Source organism: Nicotiana tabacum, chromosome 9, assembly GCF_000715075.1.
Source record: "Nicotiana tabacum cultivar K326 chromosome 9, ASM71507v2, whole genome shotgun sequence".
Classification (NCBI taxonomy): domain Eukaryota; kingdom Viridiplantae; phylum Streptophyta; class Magnoliopsida; order Solanales; family Solanaceae; genus Nicotiana; species Nicotiana tabacum.
This window is the reverse complement of record NC_134088.1, coordinates 28,692,900-28,711,895: the sequence shown is the minus strand read 5'-3', so window position 1 is coordinate 28,711,895 and position 18,996 is coordinate 28,692,900. Positions and strand designations below refer to the sequence as shown.

The 18,996-nt window shown below is 37.4% G+C and overlaps 1 protein-coding gene across 4 annotated transcripts in view; it reads right to left on the bottom strand.

Annotated features, from left to right (window-relative positions):
- The window catches only part of LOC107807104 (nucleobase-ascorbate transporter 6), a 36,302-nt gene extending 19,006 nt beyond the window's left edge, over positions 1 to 17,296 (bottom strand). The window contains exons 1-2 of one of the 4 annotated variants that reach the window (XM_075221576.1): positions 17,148 to 17,296; positions 16,850 to 17,018 (exon numbers count right to left, since the gene is read on the bottom strand). In XM_075221576.1, coding sequence (XP_075077677.1) covers positions 16,850 to 16,955 — 106 coding nt within the window. In that variant the 5' untranslated portion in view covers positions 16,956 to 17,018; positions 17,148 to 17,296. Of the gene's footprint in view, positions 1 to 16,849; positions 17,098 to 17,147 lie in introns of those variants that run through there. The other 3 variants (XM_075221575.1, XM_075221573.1, XM_075221574.1) reach the window with 3 other exon arrangements.
- Positions 17,297 to 18,996: the final 1,700 nt, after the last annotated feature.

Genomic DNA, 18,996 nt, shown 5'->3' with positions numbered 1-18,996 from the left:
AACGGAGGCTCTACATCAAAATGAGACTTGGAAGCTTGTTCACGTGAATCGCACATGAATATGATTGGCTTTAAAGGGGTATTTAAAACAAAATTGAAGTCAGATATATAGTACATTAGGTAGATTCAAATCCTGGCTAGTTGCAAAAGGATATAATCAAAAGGAAGGCTTTGATTTTGGAGCTAAATTCAGTTCAGTTATTAGTTCAACAACTATACGCACAATCCTAGCCTTAGCAACAACAAAGAGATAGCCACTTTGACAACTTGACGTTTTAATGCATTTCTACATGGGCGACTTAAAGAAGCTGTGCATATGAAGCAACCTCCTGGATTCATAGATAATATTGCTTCGCATCATGTATGTTTGCTCCAACTTGCCATCTATGGTTTGAAATAAGCTCCAAATGCTTGGTTTCGACGATTTACTGAGTTTCTTCTTCATCTGGGTTTCAAAAGAAGTCATGTTGTCTAGCATTGACACAATAATCCTACTACTATATGTTGATGACATAGTAGTAACAGGTGACAATAAAATATATTGGATTCATTAATCTCTCAATTGACCTCACAGTTTGCCTTGAAGGACTTGGGAATCCTGCACTATGTTTTAGGGATTGAGGTACTCCATTCACTAAAGGCCTCTAGTTAAGTCAAAGAAAATATGCAAAGGATGTCCTTTAAAGAACTATGATGGTTTGTGCTAGAAAAATCAACACCCTACTATCACAAAAAGGTGACATTCACGATGCAACCGACTCACCAGTGGACCCTTTTGAATACAGAAGCGTTGTGGGAGCATCACAATATTTAATATTGGCACCCAGATCTCACTCATTCAGTAAATCAAGAATGTCAATTTATGCAATCACCTTCAACAATACATTGGCAAGGTGTAAAGAGGATTCTTCGATATCTAGTTGGAACTACACATTTTAGCCTTTGGATAACTTCGACATCTTCTCTAAAACTCATTGGACTCTCAGACACTACACAAGTTGTCCTATCACTCGAAGATCCACAATTGGTATTTGTGTTTTCTTGGGCTCTAATTGCATATCTTGGTCTTCAAAGAAACAACAGACTGCACCCCCTGTCTAGTGCCGCAACTGAATATCATGCACTTGCCTCCTTAGCTAGTGAGCTCATGTGCACATCTCATCTTTTGCAACACATTGGCGTTCGTCTTCTACATTAGACATCTCACAAACTGTTGAGCTGAGCTTAAAATGATTTTGATGATTAACAAACAATTGATAAAGAACCAGGTTTTTTCGAGGATATTTTTATACTAATATACAGGATTGCAGATGTGACGAACAAATATCAAAAGAAATAGGACTAAACTTGAAAGAACCAAATTATCTGAGGAGCGATAATTAGAAGCTAAAAAGTTGATTCCTAATGCAAGACGGATTCCTTGGAAAATTCAATTTGTGGGCTATAAGGAATATAATAACAGGATAAATTCGTGTTCAAAAAGGATTCATCAATTGTGGAAATACTTGCATTAAAAAAAGGCGTGTGGAGTTGGAAACAAATGAGAATATCGAATCCTAGAGGAATTGTTTTTCTTAACCGAAATAATCTAGATTTTGGAGCATTAATTGAAGTAGATTTCAGCCAACCTCACTCCTATATAAAGCATCACGATGCTGCTACTACTGAAGGCTACTGCTATTTCATGAAAATACTAAAATTACTCTTGGTAAATTACAATCATTCAATAATATCCTTTAAAGAATTTAAGTTGCTCAACTAAACGACCAGGTCAAGAAGACGAAGCTACTTAAGTTCTTTAGTTGTTTAGGGTTGAGTCATTGTTCTTTAATGATTACCTATTTTGCTTTTGAGAAGTGTAATCGTAGGTTTTGAAATTGTTGAAGAGTTGTTTAGCTTTTTAGGCTAGAGTTTACAGTCTCGAAAGGGGTAACTACAATTGAGTTGATTGTAGGGGCTGAAGTAATAGAGTTAGTTCCTTTAGTTATTGAGTTGTAACCTAAAATCGATCTTTGAAGTTGTTGAAGTTTTGAGGCAAATCCTATGAGGTATGTCATGGTTTTTACTCCCTTGAGTAAGGAGGTTTTTCACGTAAAATATGTTGTGTACTTCAATTTCACACTTTGATTTTTATTTGTGTATGAAATACATAAGTTAAAGAACTAGGTTCTTTAACATGCGAAAGTTGGGTAAGACACAATTTACCCTCCCTCCTCTTGTGTATAGGTGCAAGCTAAAATAATAATTGGTGTCAGAGCATGTTCTTTCAAAGTAAGGCTAATGCCTTGAAAGGATCCGAGATGGCAGCACCATGAGGCTTTTAAAGACAATCAACCACAAGACCACCACTATTCAACAGGAAGTACTATGGATGGTAGAAATCAAGAATGGACTTTCTAGAAGGTGAAGATTTGGAGCTCCAGGACATTATTTTGAGAGGTCATAAGATTCCCAAGGCAAAGGACGACAAAGGTCAAATAACTGGTTCTAAAACTAGGGCGCAATATACTGACGAAGATGTCGAGGCTGTTCAGAAGTATGCAAAGGCTAAAAAGATTATAATCTAGAACATTAAACCTAATGAGTATAATTGAATCTCTGCATGTACCACTCCTAAGTAAATTTGGGATGCTTTGTATACTGGTCATGAAGGAACAAATCAGGTCAAACAGTCCTTGATTGACATGCACATAAGGCAGTATGAACTTTTCAAGATAAGAAAGGAAAAGTTATTTAAGAGATGCATACCAGGTTCACAACCATTACTAAATGAGATAATCTTTCCTGGAGAATCATCCTAGAAACAGAACTGTGAGTGTTTGGTCACCTTCCTCGGAAATCAAGGTTCGATATTACTAAAGGTAGGGACCTTGAGACTGTGAGAAGGCACAGGAGAAAATATGTTATTGATATTAGATGATAAATATAATACAAGAAGTCCCTATTTATAGCTATATACTACAAGGAGATATTACTCCTCTTCCAATATGGGACAAGACTACACTATACATATATGTAAACTAACACTCCCCCTCAAGCCAGTGCATACACATCTGTACCGAACTTGTTACACATGTAACTAATACGAGAACCAGTAAGAGACTTAGTGAAAATATCTGCTAGTTGATCATTCGACTTTACAAACTTTGTAACAATATCTCCTGAAAGTATTTTTCTCTGACAAAGTGACAGTCGATCTCAATGTGTTTAGTCCTCTCATGGAATACCGGATTTGACGCAATATGAAGAGCAGCTTGGTTATCATACACCAGTTCCATCTTGCTGATTTCTCCGAACTTTAACTTCTTGAGCAACTGCTTGACCCAAACTAACTCACACGTCGCAATAGCCATGGCCCGATATTTGGCTTCGGCGCTAGATCGAGCAACTACATTCTGTTCTTGCTCTTCCACGAGACCAAATTACCTCCTACTAGAACACAATATCCAGACGTAGAACGTCTATCAAAAGGTGATCATGTCCAATCAGCATCTGTGTACCCAACAATCTGCCCGTGGCCTCGATCCTCGAATAGTAATCCTTTGCCTGGAGCTGACTTTATATACCGAAGAATACGAACAACGGCATCCCAGTGACTATCACAGGGAGAATCCATAAACTGACTTACAACACTCACCAGAAAAAAAATGTCAGGTCTAGTCACTGTGAGGTAATTCAATTTGCCAACCAACCTCCTATATCTCGTAGGGTCTCTAAGAGGCTCCCCTGTCCAGGCAGAAGCTTACATTCGGATCCATAGGAGAGTCAATAGGTCTGCAACCCATCATTTCAGTCTCCTCAAGAATGTCTAAGGCATACTTCCGTTGTAAAATAACAACACCTGAGCTAGACTGAGCGACCTCAATACCTAGAAAATACTTCAATCTGCCCAGATCCTTAGTCTGGAAGTGCGGAAAGAGATGTTGCTTCAGATTAGTAATATCATCCTGATCATTACCAGTAATAACAATATCATCAACATAAACCACTAGATAAATACACAGATTAGGAGCAGAATGCCGATAAAACACAGAGTGATCAGCCTCACTACGAGTCATGCCGAACTCCTGAATAATTGTGCTGAACTTACAAAACCAAGCTCGAGGGGACTGTTTCAAACCATATAGTGACCTGCGCAATCTGCACACACAACCACTAAACTCCCTCTGAGCAATAAAACCAGGTGGTTGCTCCATATAAACTTCTTCCTCAAGATCACCGTAGAAAAAAGCATTCTTAATATCTAACTGATAAAGAGGCCAATGACGTACAACAACCATGGACAAAAAGAGACGAACAGATGTTACTTTAGCCACGGGAGAGAAAGTATTACTATAATCAAGCCCAAAAATCTGAGTATATCCTTTTGCAACAAGACGAGCCTTAAGCCGATCAACCTAGCCATCCGGGCCGACTTTGACTGTATAAACCCAACGACGTCAACAGTAGACTTACCCGCAGGAAGAGGAACAAGCTCCCAAGTGCCACTCGCATGTAAAGCAGACATCTCGTCAATCATAGCATGTCGCCATCCTGGATGAGATAGTGTCTCACCTGTAGACTTAGGGATAGAAACAGTGGACAAAGAAGATATAAAAGCATAATGAGGTGACGACAGACGATGATAACTTAAATTGACATAGTGGGGATTAGGATTAAGTGTGGATCGTACACCTTTGCGGAGTGCAATTGGTTGACTAAGAGGAGACAAGTCCGCAGTAGATGCAGAATCTGATGCGGGGCGTGAATCACCAGGGCCTGATGCTGCATGTGGACAACGATGATAAGTCAAGAGTGGTGGAGCTGCAAAAGGTTAAACTGGATTATGCGGAGGAACTGGAGCTATAGGTGGTGGAGCTACAACTGGAGCTGTAGGTGGTGGAGCTACAGCGGGAGCTGTAGGTGGTGGAGCTGGAGTGACTGAATCTCCAAAAGATGAAACTGGTAGTACCTCAGAAATATCTAAGTGATGATCTGAAACTGTGAAGTATGATTGAGTTTCAAAAAAGGTAACATCAGCGGACATAAGGTACCGCTGGAGGTCAGGAGAGTAGCATCGATACCCCTTTTGTGTTCTCGAAAAACCCAGAAATACGCACTTAAGAGCACGAGGAGCTAACTTATCTATTCCTGGAGTAAGGTTATGGACAAAATAAGTGCTTCCAAAGATACGGGGTGGAAGAGAGAACAAAGGTAAGTGGAGAAATATGACAGAGAATGGAACTTGGTTCTGGGTAGCTGAAGATGGCATACGATTAATAAGATAGCAAGATGTAAGAACTGCATCCCCCCAAAAACGCAACGGAGCATGAGATTGTATAAGTAGGGTATGAGCAGTTTCAATAAGATGTCTATTCTTTCTTTCAGCTACCCCATTTTGTTGAGATGTGTACGGACAAGATGTTTGATGAATAATCCCATAAGACTTCATAAACTGCTGAAATGGGGAAGACAAATACTCTCGGGCATTATCACTATGAAATATGCAAATAGAAATCCCAAATTGATTTTGAATTTCAGCGTGGAAGGTCTAGAAAATAGAAAACAGCTCAGATCATTTTTTTTAATCAAAACTATCCAAGTGCACCTGGAATAATCATCAGTAAAACTGACAAAGTAGCGAAATCCCAAGGTGGAACTAACCCGACTAGGACCCCAAACATCTGAATGAACTAAAGTAAAAGGTGACTCTGCTCAATTATCAAGACGCCGAGGGAAATGGGAGCGAGTATGCTTACCGAGTTGACATGACTCACACTCTAGAGCTGACAAGTGAGATAAACCAGATATCATTTTCTGAAGTTTTGACAAACTGGGATGTCCCAACCGTTTATGTAATAAATCCGGTGAATCAGTAACAGGACAAGTTATAAAAGGAAGACAAGATGTGAGTCTATGTGATTTAGCAAGGATAAGGTAATAAAGTCCATTTGATTCACGCCCGATACAATGATCCGCCCCGTACTGTATTCTTATATTAAAACATGGTCATCAAGAAATAAATAGTGCATTTAAGTAATTTGGCTAAGCGACTAACATCTATGAGATTAAAAGGACTATTGGGAACATAAAAGACTGAATCTAAAGGTAAAGAAGGAAGTGGGCTTGCCTGACCTATTGCAGTTGCCATGGTTTGAGATCCATTGGCCATTGTGACTTTTGGAAGAGATTGAGAATACGAAATAGTAGTGAAAAGAGATTTGTTACCAGAAATATGATCTGATGCACCTGAATCAATGACCCAAGACTCAGAGGATGAAGATTGGGAGAAACAAGTCACACTATTACCTGTTTGAACAACAGAAGCTATCTCAGAAGATGTCTGCTTACATGCTTTGTACTGAAGGAACTCAATATAATCTGCTAAAGAAACCATCCGGCTATTCAAAGCATCGATTCCCATGTCGCTACAATTTGTAGTAGTTAACTTGAAATAGTGGAAATAAGTAACTCTTGTGAGAAAACTGAAGAAATAGCTTGAAAAATACCGTTTACAGCAGAAAAACAGAACACTGTTCTGTGCAGGAAACATTGTTCACGCCGAAAACACTGTAGCTCGCCGAAAAATTCCAAAGTTGTCGAAATTTGTTGTAACCAGAATGGATAGACTCGGAATTCCCTTGCGAGCAAGCTGTCCTGAAGAAATGGTTTTAAAAAATGGTCGGAAAGGTCACTGTTCACACCGCAAAAATATAAAAGTGATCAGAATTTGATTTAAATTAGATGGTTAGGCTCGGAATTTTGAGGAGAGCACACTGTCCTGAAGAAGCTTCGCGAAAAAATGACCGGAACCCTCGCCGGGAAAGTTGTTGTCGGCGTGTGGATGAGCGTGGCGGCTTTTCTGCCGGATAAAATTTCAAGGGTTGGTCGTCGGAGGGTGATCTACCTCGTGGTGGTGTTGGTTTTAGCACAACACCGACATAAAGTAACTTTCACTTAGACAAGCCTTAGGTCACCGGAAAAATTATACGATGACTAAGTTCTTTCTTCCCGGTTAATGCTGGAATGACACACAACGATCTTTTCTCACTAATGCTCTGATACCATGTGAGAAGGCACGGAAAAAAATATGTTATTGATATTAGATGATAAATACAATACAAGAGGTCCCTATTTATAGCTATACACTACAAGGAGATATTACTCATCTTCCAATATGGGACAAGACTACACTATACATGTATGTAAACTAACAGAGACTATCACCATTGATAATCTTACTGAAAACTTGAAGACCTATGAGTTGAAGAAGTATTAGATCGCCAGATGGTTGAACCTTGCAAGGAAAAGAACTGGCTCTCAAGACCACTGAAAAACTAGAAATTAATGATGATGGCATGTCATTGTTGACACACAAGTTCTAGCGAATGAATAGAAACGCCAGTTTCTAGAAAAAGGGTAGCACATCCAAAGCTAAAGCTCTAGAGAAGAGTAATTCTGATGCGTACTACAAGTGTGCCAATCATGATCACTTTATCAAAGATTATCCAAATGTGGGAGACCGAGTAGGAAAAAAATAATCCTGATAAGGCGAAAGAACTGAGAAAGGACCAAGTTCTTGAAAGTTGATGACAAAAGGATAGCAAATAAGATCATGAAAAGGGTTCTGACTGCTATGGAAAATACCTCCAGTGATGAATCTGATGATGAAAGTGATGAAAAAGACAAGTTCTTGATGGAAAAGAGAACCCTAACTCAGATGATAAAGACATTCTAGCATCAAAGATTGTGGTAAGTACTTCTAGACCCTTAGAACTACTACACATGCGCTTATGTAGTCCAATGAGGGTTCAAAGTTGAGGAGGAAAAAGGTACGTGTTTGTGATTGTTAATGACTATTCCAGGTTCACGTGGATTCTGCTTCGTGCTACTAAAGATGAAATATATGATATATTTATTGCATTCATTAAGAAACTACAAAGAAAAATAGATAGTCAATTGGCTACATTAGATCTGATCATGATACTGAATTTGAAAATGCTAGTTTTCTTTAATTTTATGTGTGTCATGGAATTGATCATAAATTTTTTGCACCTAGAACTCCTCAACAAAATGGTATTATAGTAAGGAAGAATAAGACACTAGAATATGGCTAGAACCATGTTAATTGTTACTGGTATTTCTAAGACTTTTTGGTATGCGCTGAGGACGTGAATATTATTTGCTACATAATTAATAGATTCATGATTAGACCTTTGCTTGAGAAGACTCCCTATGAATTACTAAAAGACCGTAAACCAAATCTAGCTCATCTAAGAGCCTTTAGCAGTAAATATTTTGTGCACAATAATGAAAAAAAGACTCTAGAAAAGTTTGCTAGAATTGATGAGGGCGTTTTCCTTGGCTATTCTTTACATAGAAAGGCTTATAAAATGTATAATAAAATAACCATGTGTGCTAAAGAAAGTGTGCATGAGAGTTTAAATGAAACTGGTCACCTGGCTAAAAGAGGTATGAAGGATGATGATGGAAAAATCGGATCCACACATTTGTATGAAAATAGACCAGATCAAGGTCCTCCGAAGAACGTTTCTGAACAACAAGACATAGAACAACAACCTGATTCTATGGAAGTTGAGGATGGAGGACAAGAGAAAGGGGGAATCAAACATGCACATGATGTACCAACCGATAATAATGAACCTGGTCCTTCCGCTGACCAGGAAGAAAATCATGGTAATCAAGGGTTACAAGTGAGAAACTGGAAGCATAAGAGTTCTCATCAAATTAAAAAAGTTCTCACTCCAGTGGATTTTGGAATGATGACATGATCCAAAATAAGAAAAATGTGTACCTTCTCTACCTACCTATCCATGATTGGCCAAAGAATATAAAAGAAGCGGGATGCTGATTGGATCATGGCTATACAAGTGGAGCTTTATTAATTTGAAAGTCATAAAGTATGGCATCTGAAACCTCGATCGAAAGATAGAAGAATCATAGGAACCAAGTGGATTTTTAGAAACAAGTTGGACAATCAAGTTACTATCACAAGGAATAATGAAAGCTTGGTAGTTCGAGGCTACAATCAAGAAGATGGCAAACTATGATAAAACTTTTGTACAAGTTGCTAGAGTGGAGGCCATATGGATGATCATTGCCTTTGCATCTTATATGAGTTTCAAACTATACAAAATGGATGTTAAAAGTGCATTGCTCAATAGGTATCTAAAGGAAGAAGTATAGGTGTGACAACCTCCAGGTTTTGAAAGCCATGAATTTCCTAAACATGTTTACAAACTGGCCAAGTCATTAAGTGGGTTGAAGCAAGCACCAAGGACATGGTACAAAAAGTTATCAAAATTTTTTCTTGCAAACGGGTTCACAAGAGGCAAAATTGACAATACTTTATTTCCGATGAAGACAGGAAAGAACTTGTTAATTGCCTAAATATATATTGATGATATCACTTTTGATGCCACTAATGAGTCTTTGTGCAATGAGTATGCAAATTTCATGTGAAATGAATTTGAGATGAGCACGATGGATGAGCTGACTTTCTTTCTTGGATTATAAGTTAAGAAAACTGCAAAGAGGATGATTATACATCAACAAAATTACATCAAGATTTCTCAAAAATTATGAGATGGAAAATGCAAAGACAATTTACACTCGTATAACTACTGCTACTGGGTAGGATTGGATGAACCTGGTTCATCTATTGATGAAAAGATGTATAAGGGTATGATTAGCTCCTTATTATATTTAAATGCAAATAGACCAGATATTATATTTAGTGTTGAAATATATGCAAGTTTCCAGTCACATCCCAAAGAGTCACATATGAAAGGGGTAAAGAGGATCTTGAGGTATTTTAAAGGTACTCAAGACCTGGTTCTTTGGTATTCTTCTGGTTGTACATTTGACCTGTTGGGATATCCGAATGGTGATTATGTTGGATATTTGGCGGATAGAAATAGATACATCTAGGAAGGTTCAATTTTCGGTTCATGCTTGATCTCATGGGTATCAAAGAAACAGAACTTTGTGGCTATATCAACTATAGAAGTTGAATATGTCGCAACTGCATCGTGTTATGCACAACTACTGTGGATTAAACAACAAATAGAGGACTTTGGAATGAAAATTGAATAGGCTCCTATATATTGTGATCATACTTCTACGAATATTGCAAAGAAACTGGTTCATTATATGAGGAAAAAAAAATTGATGTAAAACATCACTTTTGAGAGACAATATGGAGAAGGGGCAAATCTCTATGGAGTTTTGCGCACTAAAGAGCAGATTGTGGATATACTTACAAAGGCTTTGACCAGGGATAATTTTGAAAGGAATTTCTTGGAGCTTGATTTGGTCAAGATGAACTGAGCACATTCTTGATTCTCTTAATGATTGGCTATGTTACAATAATGTGTCTAGTTGTTGAAAATATTCACTCTTATACTGTAATAGGTATGCATGCATGACATGATCAAGAAATTGCTTGTACCTTAGTCTGATCAAGATGAAATGAGTAGAGTCTTGGTTCCTTCAATGATTGGCTATGTTACAATAATGTGTCTAGTGTGTCTAATTGTTGGGAATATCTAACTCAGTACTGCAACGGGTATGCATGCACCGCATGATCGAGGAACTTAGATGAAATCTAATGATGTTATCCCTACTCCTTAGAAGACACTCAACTACATTGAGGAAATCATTCAAAGAACATAGTTCTTTTGATGCCAAGTTATGTACCTCTTCTCCAGGATATAGTTGTATCAGCCCATTAAATTGCCACGCCATGAAAATCGGGTTCCACAGTCATATCTTGATCATATTCAAGTAATAAAAGGTAACCATAATTGCCACCAGTCCACGTGAAAAGCAAAACGTTTTCCTATATTTACTAACTGAACGTTTCTGTTGCCTAAACTATAGCCAATCAACCGCCAATTTTTCAAATTCAAAATCTTGGGCGTATCTTTTTCCAACTAGGAACACGATTAGGTATTAAAATACCTTGATTGATTTGGTTTCAATTGTCAAATCGTGTCTACCCCTTATATAACTCCTCCCACACGCTAATCCACTCACAAATTCTCTATCTCAAATCATCTCTTCTCTCCAACTAAATCGAAAAGCAAGAAAATAACCAAATTTAAAATTTTCAAATTTTGCAAAAAAAAAAAAAAAAGAAAAAGAAAAAAAACTCTCACAATGTCGACTTCCCAAAACGTGAACGAATCTGAACCTTCTAAGTACGAGCACACTAATATTATTTGTGATGCTTCTCCTTTAAAATATCAATCTAAAAATATCCAAAATCCCAACCCCACTCAAGAATAAGAAATCGCAGCAGCAGCCGGCGAGAAAATGGTGACAAGTGTTCTGGTGCTCGACGAGGAAGAAGTAGAGAGAAGAAACTGTAGTTGGGGAGGAGGGTATTCAGATGAGTGGTGGCAGCGAAAAAATCATAGCGGTGGAAGAAGAAGGAGAAATAGAAAGAAAAGGTTGATGAAGCAGCAAGTAAAGGGGAAGACAATGCTAGTGCCGTAGAAGTCCCTAGACAACAACCAAGCCTTTCTGGTGATGGTAAGGGTGTAGAAGAAGTGCATGTGAGTGAGAGTACATAGGAGGAAGTTGATGAGGGTGCTAATGTTGAGGGTGTTAGTGAAGGTGAGAACGTTGAAGAGGCTGATAAAAAACCTGATTCTTTAAGTGGTAGCCAGTCTAGAATTGAGGGTGAAGAAGAGACAGATGGGAAAAACTTATCGGTTGCCTTTGGTAGCCTTGTGAAAACAAGAAGCACAAGAAAAAAGGGCTTCTTTATTTGGTCGCTATGTGAACAGCTAGTCAAAATGCCATAAAGTAGTGTAAAAAAGATTCCTCACACTAGGAGTAAGGGCAAAGCTATCTTGGCCGAGACTACAGAAGAGAGTAAGAGAAAAAGAGAGGAGAGGAAAGAGCAAAAAGAGTTCGGCTTGAAGGATGAGCCGTCTGATATGGAGGTAGTAGAGGTGGAGAGTGATAAGAAAGAATGGAAGAGGAACCACTCCAAAGAAGAACAGGACTCCGAGGAAAAGAACGGAAACTAACCCTAATGTAGAAGGGACCAGTTCCAAAAGGAGGAGGAAGACTGAAGTAAAAGTTTCCAGTATGGACAAGGAATAGTGGTTTAGTGATTTGAATGTGTTGAAGGGGAAGGTGATCGACCAGATTGTAGGAGAAAAATGGGATGAAGGAGTCGAAAAAAAAAAATGGACTTCCAACAGTGGGCACATATGTTTCTTTGTCCAATTCCGGTTGTTCATGAGGAGGAAGTGTGCGATTTCTACTCCAACTTGCAGTTGTTGAAGGATGAGACTCTGAGCACCATGGTGAAGGGGGTCGAGTTGACCTTCAATGCTGAGGCTTTGGGGCAGATCTTGAGAATTCCAACCAATGGGTTTGACACCTATATAAAATGGGATTGGATAAGGGTTTATGAGGAACAAAAGAAGGCGTATCTGATGGCAAAGTTCTCATAAGGTAGAGAGACGGGTGGAAGAAGGTGTTAAAAGGAGAAATGAACCCAGTGCATAAGCTCTTGTATGAGTTTGTGAACAAGTGTGTGTTGACAAGAGGAAAAAGATAAAATGAGGCCACTATGTTGGATTTGGTAGTAATGGAGGTTTTTGACAGTAATATGTTGTTGAATTTGTCTTCAAAAATGGTCAAGCAAATGGCTATGACAGCCACTCCATCTAAGGGAAAACGTGCACTACCTTATGAGTTCTTACTCACTCCAGTGTTTGCTCACTTTAGGGTCCCACTAAGAGAAGGAAAGAAGGGGACAAAGAAGGATTTACTTGATAGAGCGACACTCTATGAATGTGTTCTTCTAGAGAAGGAACCAGGTTCCAAGAGAAACAATCTGGTCACTCAACTGATCAGTGGTCTGAACAGTGCAAAGGAGGAGAACGAGAAGCTGACTAAGGAGAATGTTTATTTGAGGGAAGAGAATAGGCAGCTGAGTGCTAAGTTGCTCGGACTCTTCACTTTCAATGTCGCACCCGTGTCGACACGACGTGGGTCTGGGATCCATGTCGAATCTGGTCAAGCGATTTTGGGTACTTTGACCAAAATCAACGGAGAAATTTGGGACAGATATAATGATTTTAGAAAACAAATCAAAAGCTAGGGTGATGTGGAAGAAAATGGAATACCTTGTATATATAAATTTTTATGTCAGTCCTTTTCCTTTTATCTCTTTCTAAAATTCTACTCTTGTTCAATATTTTCTCCTTCTCGGAATACCTTGTAAGTTTTTCACATAATGTCTCATAATTTAGACATATTTTTATAACTCTATTTTTAAATTATTAAATTATTTTTAGCCGAATCCCCGCACTCGTATCCGTACCTGGATCCGTACCCCCGAATCTTTAAATTTAGATCATGAAGGATCTTACATCTAGATTCCCACTTGTATCGGACACCCGCACCCGAGTCCGAGCAACTTAGGCTGTGAGAGAAGATGAAAGATCAAGAGGATGCTACTGCCCAACTAGATAAACTGCTACAACTTGTATCCCCTAGCCCCCTCCCTTAGCAAGTGAACCTGGTCCTTATTCCCTTCTTAAACCCAGTCTGACCCAGTCTAGTCCTTTCTATGACCAGTTGTTGGTAGTAGTTTTTTGTTTTTGTTTTTTGTGAATGTGGAAATTTGGCGGGTTTGTGTAACCGTCTGTTGGTTTGGACTCGTGTGGCTTAAAACGGTACATCAATGAATAAATAAGAATATTTTATTTATGCTATGATGTGTCTTTCAACAATAGATAATATCCTTAGATTAAACGTCCGAGTTCTTGGCTTATGTTCATGTAATGTAGCTCAAGTGGTCATGAGTTTGATATTATTTAATTCTCACTTTTGACTTCACGGATGCTTTATTTTTGATGATGCCAAAAGAGGGAGTTAAGGATGTGCACATATACTGGGTAACGAACCTGTTCTCTACGCGCTTGGAATTGATAAATCATTAATTGTGTATGAAGATGTCTGTTTACAGGAAAAAATAATGTTGAACCAATATGGTTCTTATGCCTAGCCATCTATATGGTTGCAATAAATGGAAGGTGAGTCCCTACATGTATGCAAAAATAGGTGATCTGCAGGAAAGGCCTGAAACTGAAACTGATTTTTAAGCTAGACCATACATAGGTTTATCTAAAGAAAACATGTGGTTTTATCATAAGTTTGAATTGAGTTGCACATGGGTTTGTCATTATCATAAAGGGATAATTTATTGAGCTGAGCTTAAAATAGTTTTGATGATTAACAAACAACTGACAAAGAATCAAATCTTTTGAGGATCTTTGTTGTACTGATATACATGATTGCATATGTGACGAGCAGATATCGAAAGAAACATGTCTGAAAATGAAAAGTAGATTACCTGAAGAGCGATTATTAAAAGTTAGAAAGTTGATTCCTAATGCTAAACAGATTCCTTGGAAGATTTAATTTGTGGGCTATAAGAAATATATTTGATGGAGAAATTTGTGTTAAAAAAGGATTCATCAATTAGAAATACTTGCATTTAAGAAAAAGGCCTGTGGAGTTGAAAACAAATAAGGAAACTGAATCCTAGAGAGATTATTTTCCTTAACCAAAATATTTTAGGTTTTGGAGGATTAATTGAAGTAGATTTCGGTCTCCTATATAAAGCATCACGTTGCTCTACTGCGGGCTACCACTATTTTGCAAAAGCACTGAAATTTATCTTAGCAGATATCAATCATTGCAAGAAGGTGCTTTGAATGATTTAAGCTGCTCAACTAATGAATCAGGTCAAGAAGAAGAAGATTCTTTAGTTCTTTAGTTGTTCCGGGTTGAGTCATTGTTTCCGGGTTGAGTCATTGTTCTTTAGTTTTAACCTATTTTGCTTTTGAGTAGTGTATTCATAGGTTATCAAATTGTGGAAGAGTTGCTTAGTTTTTTAGGGTAGAGTTTATAGTCTTGAAAGAGGTAGCTACAATTTGGTTGATTGTAGGGACTAAGGTACTACAGTTAGTTCCTTTGATTATTGAGTTGTAACCTAAAACCTCTCTTTGAAGTTGGTGAAAATTTGAGGCAAATCTTACGAGGGTAGGTTATGATTTTTACTTCCTTGAGCAAGGAGGTTTTGCACCTAAATTTCATTGTGTACTTTAATTTCTGCACTTTACTTTTTTGTTTGTGTCTGAAATACTTAGGTTAGAGAACTAGATTCTTTAACACGCATAAACGAGCAAGACACAATTCACCCTTCGCCCTCTTGTGTCGAGGTGCAAGCCAAAATAATACAAATAATCCTATCCTTCATTGTCGCACAAAACATGTCGAGCTCGACTATCATTATTTTGTTCGTGAAAAGGTCACTCAAGGAGCTATGGTGATGAAGTACATACCTTTACTCCTTCAGATTGCTGACATATTTACTAAGGCATTAACAAAACAATAATTTCTATTCCCTAGCAAGCTAAGAGTTGCATCTTTGCCCAACTCTAGCTTGAGGCTGAATGAAAGTGAAGTTGGATGGGATAAGGATTGTGGATGATAGTAGAGACCTAATTTGCTTGTTATCATCAATTTCCTGGGCTGCACGTTATTTCATGTATAGGATCGTCAGATTGTAGGAATCTATTAGTCTGTGAGTTGTATTTGTATATGTTCCTTGGATTGTATATATAACCCAAGCTAGGGACATGAATGTAGAACATACAGAAAAGCAATAAAACTTCCTTGAGCCTAAACTGTTTTTGCTTATAAAATTAAAATAGTTTGGACATGAAAATAGTATCTGAAGTTAAACTGATAAAGGACAATTGTATGTGGACATAAAAATATAGTTTAGTTTTGTGAGTGAAAACTTGAAAAACTCGTAAAACCTATTTTTCAAACTTTAAATTTCACATTTCAAGTTTGAAGTAGAAGTAATGAGCCTGTTTGATAAACAAACATTTTTTATTTCAAAATTTTAAAATAAAATCCATGAACAGACGGTCAAATTTGGAAAAATTCGCGTAAAACTATACAGAAGGTAAAAGGCATATTACTTGAATATAAAAATAAAGAAACCTTGAAATATGGGAAGTATGCACAACCTACTAAACCAACTATAGGAGAAGAGCAGTGAGACTAATCCATGGACGGTAGATAAAAATAGGGAGTAGAGTAATATTGAGGGTAAAGTGTGTAAAATAAAAGGGGATTGTTTCTTTTAAGTGTAAAGTAGAATTTTGAGACTACCAAGTGTGAATAATTTCACTATAATTGTATTATATTGCTCCCCTACAATATTATATTATTCATCTTAAAAAGACTTGGTGTCCTTATCACTCTCTTATTCTTGATATTTACCATGAATATTATTTCTGTTTGGGTTATTATTTCCTGACACGAGCGACATAGTATGGAAGATTTGAAAAGAAAATAGAAAACGTGAAACTAAAACAAGTGATATTTGCTAAACTCATTAAGGCAATACCCAGTGTATTATCAAGTGATTCACTGAAACAGTGAAGCCTGCAGGAAAAGAAAGTAGAAACTAGGTCAAGAATAAGGACCCATATGCACCTAGCATAAATGGAAATGTTCTTTTGGATTAATCCACCCCCTAGCTAGCCCACTGGCTACTACCACATATTGTTCAACCCTAAGCATAGATGATTTCACATTAAGTAGAGGAGATTCGAACCTGAACCAAATTATTGCCCATATATAGAGGCCTACCACCATGGTTAAAAAATATCAATATTAATGCAGAAACAGTCTCGCTCAAAGAAACAAAGTACAAACCGATCCCGTGAAACCCAAAACAGGAACATATAAAAAGCAAAGGAATATAGTGGGGTAATACAAAAAGGAAAGAGGTGTAGACTTACGCCATGGGGGAGGACTAGTAATGGTGTAGCGAACATTGGGAAGCTGAATCTTTGCTGGATGTGGCAGTGGGTCACTTGCAATTGGTGCTGAAGCTACTCCTGCCATTTCTTTCTATCTCCACTACTTTTACTGAAGTTTCTTGAGACTGGAGTAGTGCAAACCCCAAATCTTCACAACACAAAGATAATCTCTTCAGAAACTATGGAGAAAATATGTTAGGAAATTAAACCAAAAAGGAGAAAAGAATGTCAAAGAATCAATAAAGCAAGACTAAAGAAAAGGCTCAAAGTTTAGTACACAGAAAACTCAGTCACTGAATAAAGGAAAAACACAAGATTGTTCGAGAAAAAGATTCAAATGGTCCTTAATTAATGTACAGCGGTGGGCTTATTTGATCCTTCATATATACTGCTCAACACAAATGGTCCTTTATATTCACAAAAAGTGTGCAATTTTAGTGGAAAGCGTTAAAACTAACCAAACACCTAAAATTCTCACGTTAAATTTAACCGTTACAATAGGACATCTTACACTAGAAAAGTTCCTACATCTTGTAATCGGAAGTATGCCGCATTAGGAAGTATCCGGCGGTAGTTTATTTTTTTAGTATGTAGTACTCTCTTCACCCGATATAATTTATAATTTATTATGGTACACTTTCTTTTAGTTCGTGGAAAAAAGAACCCCCACTTATAACGGTCACAATAGATGAGAAGAAAGAAGTCATCAAATGACACTACAAGAAAATGCTCAATTTGTGGCGGTTTACAAGAAAATGCTCAATTTGACACCACAAGAAAAGGTCCGATATCATTCTTGAACTATAGCCCAAACCTATATTACATTCTTGTGATGCTTTATTGAACAAAAAACATCATTATACTATTTAAGTTATTGCAAGAATTATCCTTCTGCTAACGGCCAAGCAAAAGAGCATACCAAGCACATGGATTTCCTCCTAAAGTTTCCAAGAGTGCCCCCCTGCCCAATCATCTTCCACCTACATAAAAAATAGTCTTGTTGCCTAAGAGTATCATTTTGTTTCTTCTGATAAGTGCACTAACACCACTAATTCTTTATTTTTGTTAAGGTGAAGCAGTGAGGCGTTGCAATAAAGTATTTCTCAATTAACTTTTCATCTTTGTTAATACCTTTATACTCTTTACTACTTGATACCTTTAGACCATCACACTAGCACCAGCAAAAGGCAATAATGAGCAGGGGAAAACAACAAACAAGAGCAAAAAAAATAACAAAAACTTTCAGCAAAAATCAGTATCCATATACTGTAATACCATTGATTAATTAAAGATAAAAACCAGCAACATAACACCAACGCAGAAACTAGTGGCTAATTAATAAGAAATATAAAAATTCCAAACAACAGAAAACGAATTAAAGACAAGAAAGTATCAATATTTCTTCAATATAATGAGAAGGCAAAATTCTTCAAGAATTGTAGTTTTGTTGAGATGATGAAAAGCTGCAACTTTGTTGAGTGACCATCGATGTGCCTCTTCTAACTTGAAAGAACAAATTAAAACACTAAATATGACTCTCTTTATTTGTAAACTGTAATAAATTAAAAAAACTGAAATAAATTTTTTTACCGGTAGCTTTTCAACATTTTAAAAACTTGACGCTCCCTCGGCCATAATGGAGTCCAAACTGCAAGGGCAGTCTAATGGATGAATTTCAATAGCATCTAAGGTTGAAGTGCAAGTTCTACTGTTGTGGCCAAGTGTGCCACATTTCTTACAATCAACTAATTTTGGTCTCTTTTTTAACTTCGTCCTGCTAGCTCCTAGCTCATCATCTTCTTTCCTTCTTAATTTTTGTTTCCTTCCTTTCTTCTTCTTCAAGTAAGAAGGCGGCAATGGTAGAGGATTTGGTGATTTAGTCCATAAATCAGGGCCATTCATAGGCAATATGGAAGGTTCATACATTTTTCTATATGTCTCGATCATGTAGCATTCATCAACATAGTCTAGAACCTCATCCTTTTCAACCAAATGGCCGATATAGCATGCTATTCCTAAAAGTTCTCATTTCCTACAGCTGCATGTTTGGTTATATAAGTCAACAGCCCAAGTATCACATTCGATAGGTCCAATGACTTCACAATTCCATGTGTTCGACTTATTAG